This window comes from Petaurus breviceps, unplaced genomic scaffold (genome assembly GCF_028583685.1).
Source record: "Petaurus breviceps papuanus isolate PSGF00001 unplaced genomic scaffold, PetGlider_PUasm1.0 90451, whole genome shotgun sequence".
Lineage (NCBI taxonomy): Eukaryota > Metazoa > Chordata > Mammalia > Diprotodontia > Petauridae > Petaurus > Petaurus breviceps.
The window spans coordinates 2199113-2210145 of NW_027187258.1; the positions used below are offsets into that span (position 1 = coordinate 2199113).

Below are 11033 nucleotides of genomic sequence, written 5' to 3' on the forward strand. Positions count from 1 at the left end.
CTTCTGACATCCACAGAGGAATGAGTCTTTTGGGGTGGGGGTGGGCAGAAGCCTTGCCTCAGGGACTCCTTTCAGGAGCAGTGTCCGTGTACTCTGCCTTCTTCCCTGGCACTTCCTGGATCCTGCCTCTGGCCCAGCTCCTCCCAGATGTGTCTCTCTGTAGCCAAAGGTGAAGGTAAGGCCTGTCATAATCCCCAATGGGGTTACGCCATGTGAGGGGCAATAATGAACTAGGTGAAAGAGGAGGTGTGTGGGCAGGGAGCCTGGGAATGAGTCTGTGCCTGAGAGGCTGGGAGAGCTAAGATAGGGAGAGGAGGCCGTGGTTCTGGCCAACTCCGGCACCATGGGCTCCATCTCCAAGAAGGACCTGAAGACAGCACTGGAGGTCTTTGCCATTTTCCAGTGGGCTCTGAGTGCCTTCCTCATTGGTGAGTTCAGGGCAGGGGCTATGGCTCCTGCTGGATGAGTGCATGCATGGAAGGATGGATGGATGGATATGTTGGTGGGTTTGCCCCTGCTGGGCGGGGGGGTCCTCAGGTAGGGCCAGTGGCTCCCATTATATGAATGCATGTCAGATCTATGGGGATGGTCATGTGTAGAGAGGCAGAGCTATGGGCAGTTGGGACTCCTTTGGCCAAGATACCAAGCATCTACTGCCCAGCTCCATTGTAGTGGCCAGGCCAGGACTGGAGGAGTGACCTGGGCCAGATCCTGCAGAGAAGCTATGGAAATTCTTGTTCCTTAGGACTTTACAAACAGGGAGGCGTTCCCCCTATTGAGGCCATTTAGGTGAGCCCTCCACGAGGAAGGGATGTGTATCAGACAGCTTTCTGAGAGCTTCTGAGATGGAGAGGCAGTGTGGTCTTGTGGGTAGGGCACTGGACTTGGGTTAGGCATCCTGCATTCAGATCCCACCTCAGACCCTTACTGGCCAAGTAACTCTGTGTGTAGCATTTTCCACACTTGACACAATCCAGCCACATGCACCTTCTCTCTGCCTTTCATGTACTATCAGTCACCGAGCATTTTATTAAATGCTTCCTCTGTGCCAGACTTTGATAAGTGGCAGAGATCTCCTATCTCTCTGCATTTTCCTGGAGGAGGGGAGAAGCCACAACCCATGGATAAAGGCCAAGGAAATGCAGGCCATGCTCTCTGGCCCCTCACCCCAGAGCCTAGAGCTGTAATTGTGGAGGACAATAAATGTCAGACTAAAGAAACCATATTGGTAATAGGGAGCCATTGAAGGTTTTTGAGCAGGGTAGTAATGAGATCAGATGAGAACTGATTATGGTGTCTCAGAATCTTTCTATTGGTACAGCCCAGGAGCTTTGGGGTCAAGGCCAGGGATTAGGCTATCAATGTGCCCTTGGCCAAGGCTTTCCCTCTCTTTTGGCCTTGGTTTCCTCTGCTGTAAAATGAGGGGCTTGATTTAGATGATTTCTGAGTGGCCACCAAGCTCTAAATCCTATGATCTCATAGCGTGTCTTTGCCAGGCTGACCCTCACTTCCTTGGCCTTTATCCATGGGTTCCTCTCCTCTCCTCCAGAACTGCAATCTCTCGTCTTCCTCCCCTCCCAGTTTTCCATTGCCTAATGTGCCTCCACGCTCTGATCAGGATGTGACTAGGGTTGGACTCAAGGAGGAAAGGAATAAGCAGTTAACACCAGGTCTACTGTGTGCCTGGCACCATGCGAAACGTTTTGTAGTTATGATCTCACAACAATCCTGGGAGGTAGCTGCTGCTATTATCCCCATTTTATAGTTGAAGAAACTGAGGCAGACAGAGGTTAAGTGGCATGTCCAGGGTCACCCAGCTAGACTGGACTTGAACTCAGGTCCTCCTGACTCCAGGGCCACCTAACCGCCCCCAGGCTTTATTTTTAATGAAGCTGCAGCAGACAAAACCCAGGGCCCTGGGCTTCTCCGGGACATTGGTTGTAAATGATCAGTCAGAGGATCACACACTTTGAAAATGTCAGATCCAGAAAGGATTTCTGAAGACAGAAAGTTAGAGCAGGGATGGGCCCTGGGCTAGAGAATTGGGTGAGAGCTCGCAGGCACCAGGGACAACCAACCTTTGGCTTGGAAGGTGTGGGAGAGAGCTGGCCTTCACTCACTCCTCCAATCAGGACAGGTTGGGCTGAGTTGGAGGGGCAGGGGATCACTGGGAGTGGGGAAGATGGAGTGGAATGTGATCCTGGGCCAGCCACCAGGCCCTGCAGGAGGGGCACAGAGGTGATGGCACTGTTTGGATGTAGTGACCTAGGGCTGGGCGACTGAAGGAAGACCTTTGCATGGCAGATTTAGGGAGGCTTTTGTATGAAGTCGGTAGAGAGCCCCGTGTCTGGGAGAGGAGGGAGAGGAGAGGGGAAGTATGCTCCAGATGCCTGACCCCATGGGGGCAAAGCCCTGATTCTCCTACCCCACTTATGGCTCAGGATTTGGTCTCTTCCAGACAGCTTTAAATGCACAGTTAATGGCAGAAGGCGTCTGGGACATGGGAAACTGAGGGGGACAAGAGAGTGCTATTGGTGGAGGGTGAGCCATAGGAGGCTTGAGGAGAGATGCTATGGAGAGTAGGGTGGGGGGTTAATTAGGGAGATTACCCAACATGCATCTGGGCCTTTCAATCTACTTTTCTGATTTTTTCTAGCTTTGTTCAGCAGCGTGTGAGTAAGAGGAAAGGCAGCCAATAGTGGGAGTGATCCAAGTCTGAGGCATTGCAGGCTAAGACAGGTGAAAAGGGGGGGGGCAGGAGACTTGATAAGAACATGGTGTGAAATTGAAGTGGTTCCCCAATGGGGTCAAGATGGAGAAAAGAGATCCGAGCCAGTGCTGGAACGATGGCCTGGAAAAGAACATGAAGAAGAAGGTCAGGGGGTGGGCTGGGGTGGAGGTTTTAGTGCCTCAATGGCAGAGAGCTGAGGTAGCCAGTGCAATAGCCCAAGTGTGAGCCCCTGGCTGAGGAGAGAAGGGGGCATATTTGGGAAATGTTACACAGGTGAAGCTGCCAGGCCTAGGAGCGTGAGACAGTGAGGAGGTCAGGATAACTCTGCTCAGCTCGCAAGCCTGGGGAACTGGGACAAAGGTGTTGCCCTCTGTGGTAACAGCAAGCGCAAGAGCAGAGAGGGTTTAGGAGGAAAGATGAGCTCCCTATCTGACAGGCTTAGTTTCAAACTCTACTGGATTTCCAGTGTCAGGTGGGTGAAAGGTCGTTGGAGATGCAAGACTGGCAGTCAGGAGAGAGGTGGGGGAGGAAGGAAGAATTGAGAATCGTCAAATATGGTCATTCAGTTCATAGGAGTTGATGAGCTCACCAAGTGAAGACGGCAATGGGATTTCAAAGAAAGATTTCCTATTGCTCTGGACCTGTGATTTTACCAGCACAGGCTGCTGCTGGCACCATTGCACACCAATACCCTCTCTGTAACTTATAAAGGCAGAATCGAGATTCAGATTTGGACATTGTCTGCAGACAGACAATAATGGCCCTCGATGGAGGTAATTGGATTATCAAAGGAGAGAGGGTAGAGGAAAGAGGAGAGGGCTCTTGAGTACCACCCACTCTTGGGCAGGAGATGGAGGAAAAGGGCAGGAAGAAAGATGAGACAAGCAGGAGAGGGCAGAGTCCAAGAAGCCATGGAGTGAGGAGGCTTCAGGCTTCAGGAGGAAGGAGCATTCCAAGAAAGATGAAGCCTTAGTAAAAGCCCCAGAGACCTTGGGGCAGGGGTGGGGGGAAGCAGCCACACTAGAAGGGACTGAAGAGCAAGTGGGCAGGGAGGCAGCTGACCAGAGGAATTAGAGAAGGGGGGAGAGCTTGAGCACTTGCAGGGCCAAGGGAACGATTTCTAAGGATGGTAGTCCAGAAAGATTGGTGGGAAGAATCAGTCATGGGAAGAGCTTCCAGAGGAGAAGAGGGGCATGGACCAAGGTGCCGAGGAGACAGGTTAGCCTTGGCCAGGAGAAGGCTTCTGGCCTCCTTCGAAACTGGAACAAATGGGAAGAAACAAATGGCTTTGGAAGGGAACTCACTGCTGCTGGCCTCATTAAGTGAGAGGTGAGGCTGACTGGGGAGAATGTGGAGGTAGGCTGGAGTTGGGGGTTCAGGAGAGAGGAGAATTATTAGAGAGTCAAGCAGAGATGTTTGGTGATTTTACAATGGATCGCTGTGCAGAAATGAAGGCTTACTTGACGTTAGCTAATAGGAATTTGCCGTGGACCCAGTCAAAATGGTTTTGTGACTTCTTTGGAATGGAAGCAGAGCAGGGGGATGAGAGACAGTGAACTAGAGTCGAAGCTTAATAAATGCTTATTGACTGACTGACTGATTAGCAGGGAATGAATAGCAGAAAGCTAAGGGCTCGAAGAATTCAAGGGTAAAAGAAGGTCCCTTTTTCCCATTCAATTTTATTTTATTTTCAGGTACAAATTCTCACCCTCTGCTTCCTCTCCCCCACCCATTGGGAAGGCAAAAAACAGAAAACCTATTACAAATACAGTCATACAGAACACATTTCCATGTTATTCATATTTTTTAAAAAAGCTAGAAAAAAAGAACAAGGAAAACTGAAAGAATAGAAAATCTGTTGCAATCTACCCTGTGAGTCCTTCCGATGGAGGCAGATGGGCCTTTTTGGTCATGAGCCCTTTGAAATTGTGACTGGTCATTGTGGAGATCTGAGCCCCTAAGTCTTTCACAGCTGATTGTCTTGATAATTCTGCTGCTATTGTGTAACATGTTCTCCTGGTTCAGCTCAGTTTACTTTCCATCAGTTCATACACATTTGCCCCGGTTTTTCTGGAGCCATTCCCTTCTTACAATAGGATCCCATTATAGACTCGAACTTGTTAAACCATTTCCCTACTGATCAGCATTCCCTCCTTTTTCAGTTCTTTGCCATTACACAAATTGCTGCTCCAAAGAGTTTTTGCAAGGAAGGGTCCTTTTCCTCTTTATTTGATCTCTCTGGGCATAGGGTAGTGCTGTTGCTGGGTTAAAGGGCATGCATAGTTTAATACCTTTGGGGTAAAGTGCCATATGGCTTTCCACAAAGTTAACTGAGCTCTCAGTCCACCTGTAATGAGTAGTGGATCTGTTTTTCCCACCTCCCCTACAGCAGCCCTTTCTGTCATCTTGACCAATCTGATGGGTATGAGGTGATATTGCAGTTTTAATTTGCATTCCTCTAATTATTAGCGATTTAAAGTATTTTTTCATTGGACTATAGGAGGGCACCTCGTTGAACTTGTCAATGCTAGGATTTGTGAAGACTGGAGAAGGAAGGAAGGAAGGAAGGAAGGAAGGAAGGAAGGAAGGAAGAAGGAAGGAAGGAAGGAAGGAAGGAAGGAAGGAAGGAAGGAAGGGAGGGAGGGAGGGAGGAAGGGAGGGAGGGACGGAGGGAGGAAGGAGAGAAGGGAGGGAGGAAGGAAGGAGAGAAGGGAGGGAGGAAGGAAGGAGAGAAGGGACGGAGGAAGGAAGGAGAGAAGGGAGGGAGGAAGGAAGGAAGGAAGGAAGGAAGGAAGGAAGGAAGGAAGGGAGGGAGGAAGGGAGGGAGGGACGGAGGGAGGAAGGAGAGAAGGGAGAGAGGAAGGAAGGAGAGAAGGGAGGGAGGAAGGAAGGAGAGAAGGGACGGAGGAAGGAAGGAGAGAAGGGAGGGAGGAAGGAAGGAAGGAAGGAAGGAAGGAAGGAAGGAAGGAAGGAAGGAAGGAAGGAAGGAAGGAAGGAAGGAAGGAAGGAAGGGAGGGAGGGAAGGAAGGGAGGAAGGAGAGAAGGGAGAGGAAGGGAGGGAGGGAGGAAGGAAGGAGAGAAGGAGGGGAGGAAGGGAGGAGGGAGGAAGGAAGGAAGGAGTCTAGCACAGGCATGACGACCTGGGAGGAAAAGGGGGGTGTCCTTGCTACCAGTCTCTTCCCCTCTCCAATCTGTTCTCCACAAGTGCCAAAATAATCTTAAAGCACAGATCTTACCATTTTCCTAACCAGCTCAGTGACTTTCAGTTGCAGCTAGGACAAAAGATCCAAGTCTTGTGTGCAGTGTTCAGGGTTCTCCCCATTTGGCTGCGGCCTGCCTTTGGGCTTTCTTGGATGTTCCTCCCCAGCCCTGGCACTTGCAGCCCGAACCATTGCAGGCAATTCGGCCTTGTCGCTGTTCCCTGCACGTCCTTTTGCAGGCTGTGAAGGCGCTTAGTCTCTCCTCTCTTCTGCTCCCTGACCTGCTTGGGGCCAGACTTCCCCTTGGTGCAGCACTTGTTCTGTGAGGGCTCATCTACGCGTATTTAAATTGGGCTGAATTGATTGAGGGATCAGAAGAGGGAGGGGGGGGGCTAAAGAACAGGTGTAAGAAGAGGCCTCAGTCACTTGCTGCTGGAGCCTGAGATCCAGATGTTTCTGGAGCTTCAGTCTGGTGGGGGGGGGCTTCTCTCAGTCAGGGACTTTCCAGTCTCCCTTCCCTGTCCCCACCATCCGAAAATAAGCCCTTTCTCAGCCCCTGGGCATCCCCACCAATTTGCTTGGGTTTAGCCCTTCCTCCTGCTCCCTGTCCCCAAATAGTCCTTGTAACATACTGGAGGGAGAGAGTGAGGGCCTCAGCTCCTTTGAGGGCCTCCCTGCAGGTGGGCCTGGTAGGCCACAAAGGAGTGGGTGCTGGGAAAGGAGAAGGCCAGGGAACAGAACACTGAGAGCTTGGCTTCACCCTCAAAGGAGGGGGGAGAGGGCTTGCTAGGTGTCCGGTGCCAATGTATGGAGAGTGAATGTGCACCTTAGAGTGGGTATAGATGAACAAGGCCCTGGATTAGTTGGGGCGGGGGAGCTGCTTTGGGGAGAAAACAGGCTTTGCATCTTGAACTCTGGCTGCTTCCTACATCCCTCTGGGCCACAGTCTCCACATTCTCTGTTCTTAAGTCCCTTCCCAGTTCTGACATTGTACTCTAAGGTTCCCCACTCCCTCCCCTCAGCTCTGACAGCTGTGTTCTAGGTTCTCTGTGCTGAGATTCTGTACCCTGGGGTCTGTGCTTCCTGAGTCCATGTGCTCCTTGGGCTGACTACCAGTGAATGTGTGTGAGTGTGTGTGATTGGCTGGGGGTTGTAGCTGATTAACCTGCTAATGCTTTGCTGTGATTCTCTCAGTTTTATTTGTGGCCTTTTTCCACCTCTACCTGGTGGTGTTCACGCCCTACTGGCCACTGGCTGGGCTCACAGTTCTCTGGCTGATTTTTGACTGGAGGACCCCTCAGCAAGGTAGGGCCCTGTTGTCAGGGTGCTGGAGTGGGGGAGAGGCCTGAGCACGGACCTAGGTACGAAGGGGTGCTTGGTCCCAGTTTGGCCTCATTTCTGGGGGTGGAAGAGTGTGTGGGGTGGGAGGTGTTGTGGAATGGGAGAAAGCTCTTGGGACTTGTAGTTCAAAGGTCTGGGTTCAAGTCCAAACTTTGATATATAGCCTATGCAACCCTGGGCAATGTGTTTCAATCTTTCAGCCTCCATTTGCTCTCCTATAAAATGGGGCTAGTCATACCGACCAAGTGGGGTGCTAGAGCAAAGGGAGCTGAGGCAGCCCCACTTCCATTGGCCCAGAGCTGGCAGCCAGTACATAGAGTGGGAAACTCTGGCCCCCTCCACCTTTGGCCCCTCGGGCTGAGGGAGCAGCTTTGGGGAGGTTCTGGTGTATTTGCAGGTGGTCGCAGGTCAGACTGGGTAAGGGGTTGGTGCCTATGGAAACAATACAGAGATTACTTTCCTCTCAAGGTGAGTAGCTCCCTGCAACCTGGCCCAGCCCTTTGCTGCCTGTTTTGCTGCCTTTGCTTCCTTCCTGACTCAGTCTCCCCCCATCCCTAGATGGTGAAGACTCATGACCTATCCCCCAGGAACAATTACATCATTGCCACTCACCCCCATGGGCTCATGGCCCACAGTGCCTTTTGTCACTTTGCTACCGAGGCCTCCGGCTTCTCCAGGATCTTCCCCGGCATCACCCCATACCTGCTCACCTTGGGAGCCTTCTTCTGGGTCCCCATCCTCAGAGAATATGTGATGTCTAGTGGTGAGTTGCTCAGTGACCAGGCCTTTGCCCAGGACATGGGTCTGAAAGGCTGGTGATTGATGATGGGGGTTGGGAGTGGCAGATATTTCAATCTCTTGGAGGCCCCTGTAGAGGAAGGTCCCCCTTCCCCCACGAAACAATTCCATTGAGGGCTCCCATTCATTACCCCACCCAGGAACATACAGATCCACCAGGTGACACGTGTAGACCCAGGGCTGTCTCTGGTGGAGTGCCTCAGGGATCTGTCTTCAGCCCTCTTCTGGGCAAATGAGGATCATAGGAGATAATGTGTTTTGCAACAGCTTTGCCAACTTTAAAGTGCAATCTGATATTGTGCCCCACATGCATATGAAAGACTTGGGTGAGAGCACACATGGGCTGCTCAGCCTGTTTGCCAGTGTCCTCACACTAGAAGAGAAAGCCAGATGGCAGCAGCAGGTGGCAGCAGCAGGTGGCAGCACCAGCTGCCCCAAAGAGGCCAGTGTCGGGCCGCCCAAATTCTGACTAGTTTAGGAGGGACAGATGGCCAGCCCTGTACTAAGATCTGAGATGTCTTGATGCAGAAGTACAGGCCAGGGGAGCCTCTTATCCACTGGAGGATCAGAGGGGGTGGCTGCCTTTGGAGAAGAGTTGCCTGGCTCTGGCCAGCTGGTGTTCAGGAGAGGGAGGCCATTGGCAGGCTGGACTGTCCCTGGGGAAGGGCCCCTGGACAGTGATCAGGGAGCTGAGGCTGCTCAGCCTGAAGGCAAGAACACTGGGGAAGAAGCCCTGCTACTTTTCTGTCCTGCTCGAAGCTCTCAGCAATGGGGGGAAGGTATGAGGAGGCAAAGTCAGGCTTGAGGTCAGGAACAACCCCCCAGACAAGTAGTGGCAGGGCCGCTAGGCGTGCAGAGGCTGGAGGCCCGTTTGTTGAGCATGTGATAGTGGGGTGGGCTCCAGGGCCCTTTCTGGCTTGGATTCTGGCCCTCCTACTCCCATCTCCCTTCTCATTCGGATCTGCCAGACTTTCAGTCAGTTGGATTCTTCAACTGAACTGACTCTGGGAATAGGGGAGAGAGATCTCTAGCTCTAGCCACCAGGTGAGCTATCACAAGCTGGGAGTGGACACCAGCAGGCTGGGCTTCCAGGGAACCCCGAACGGTGCACACAAGCATAATTCCACAGTTGAGAAGGCTGGGCTGGGGCACACTGCCTTCTGAGACCTTTGAGCACATGTTTCATCTTCCACATGGGAGAGGGGAAGGGGGGGAAGGGGAAGGGGGGATGGGAGAGGGAAGAGGAAGGGGAAGGGGGAAGGGGGGAAGGGGAGGGGGGAAAGGGGAAGGGGGAAGGGGGAAAGGAGAAGGGGAGGGGGAAGGGGGAAGGGGAAAGGAAAGGGGGAAGGGGAAGAGGATGGGGAGTTGTTCTCTGTTGTGCTAAATTCTGGGGGAGTATTATGGGAGGGGCTCCAGTTACATCCAGACACTTTGACCCAAATGGCAGAGCCAGGGAAAGGGCAGACCATCAGTTGGGAAGTTTGAGTCTTGAGAAATCTGGAGGCCTGGGGGAAACAGGCCCTGGGATAATGGCAGATCTGTTCTTTCTAAGCTTCTGAACTAGCACGGCTGGGATATTTGGGCTTGGAGCCCTGGGGCTGGGCTAAATCATTCCCAGAAGGCCCTAGCGCTCCGAGATCATTGGAGAGCAGAGCTGTCTCTCTGGGCTCTTTACTCACATAGATGCCATTTGTGGCTGGGCCCCTCAACCTCCTGATGCTTCTGTGGAGATTGTCATTGCCCTCTGCCAATGGAAAACAATGGGGGTTCTGGGTTAGTGCCTCCAAGATCAGGGCACACAATCCCCAGCCTCCTCTACCTCCCTTGCCCCCAACTTTACCCCTTAACTAAGGAGAGTCCAGGCTACATTCTGAAGTTAGTGAATGTGGGATACACATGGAGTCTCTGGACTCAGACCCAGTCAGCCTGCCCTTCCCGGCCTCAAGGGGTAGCTGTGGGCAGATCTTGTGGCCCTTCTGACCTTCTCTGCCCTTTAGGAACGTGTTCTGTGAGTGAAGCCTCAATGAATTACCTGCTGACTGGCAATGGCTCAGGCAATGCTGTAGTGGTGGTGGTGGGTGGCCTGGCTGAATGCTGCTATGGCAGGCCTGGCTTCTCCACGCTGGTTCTGAAGAATCGGAAGGGCTTTGTGCGCATGGCCCTCCAGCACGGGTAGGTGGCCTAGCCTGTGGCGGCCCTGGGGGCCTTGCTCACTCCTGGTAGCCTTCAGGGGATGAAGGGAAGACTTTCTGGAGCTCAGGGGGTGAGGCTGATTCAGCGACATGGATGGATCTGGGCTGAGGGGTGCAGTGGCAGTGAGCAGACTTGTGTGCTTGGATCCCTTTCCTATCCCTTGGTGGAGGAAGAGGGGAGAAGCCTCAGGAGATGAGCCTAGCTTAGCTCCACGGAAGTCAGCTCACCTTGCCCTGGGGCCCAGGGAAGGCAAGGGGAGGGGCCAGGTTGAGGCTGCAGAGGCCTGTTTCTTGCCCCTCCTGTTCCCCCAATCTCCACAGGGTGCCTCTGGTCCCCTCCTATTCCTTTGGAGAAAATGAAATCTACGATCAGCACATCTTCACACCAGGAGGCTGGGTCAACCGCTTCCAGAAGTGGTTTCAGAGCTTGGTGCACATCTACCCCTGTGCCTTCTATGGCCGTGGCTTCACTGAGAACTCCAGGGGCCTTCTGCCTTACAACCGGCCCATCACCACCGTCAGTGAGTCCCTTTTCTGGCTGAGGGTCAGTCACCCAATCAGGGTAGCACTGGCCATGGGCAGGGCTGGGGACAGGCACTAGCCCCAGGGGGATCCACCACTGAGGCAGAGAAGCTACCATTTGTGTACATAGAGGGATTAGAATGACAGATCCCTGGCATCATGAAGAGCTCTTGGGGGCCTCAGTACTGTGAAAGTGGGGAGAAGATGAGGGATCCAGAGGTTCCCGAGACAGAGTCCCTGCATGTTGGA

At 52.8% G+C, this 11033-nt stretch overlaps 1 protein-coding gene across 1 annotated transcript in view; it reads left to right on the forward strand.

Moving 5' to 3' along the window:
• The first annotated feature begins 73 nt into the window (after positions 1-73).
• Positions 74-11033, forward strand: part of AWAT2 (acyl-CoA wax alcohol acyltransferase 2) — an 11713-nt gene continuing 753 nt past the window's right edge. The window contains exons 1-6 of the mRNA XM_069062374.1: positions 74-428; positions 7126-7236; positions 7670-7740; positions 7831-8035; positions 10068-10242; positions 10584-10783. Coding sequence (XP_068918475.1) covers positions 344-428; positions 7126-7236; positions 7670-7740; positions 7831-8035; positions 10068-10242; positions 10584-10783 — 847 coding nt within the window. The 5' untranslated portion in view covers positions 74-343. The remainder of the gene's footprint in view (positions 429-7125; positions 7237-7669; positions 7741-7830; positions 8036-10067; positions 10243-10583; positions 10784-11033) is intronic.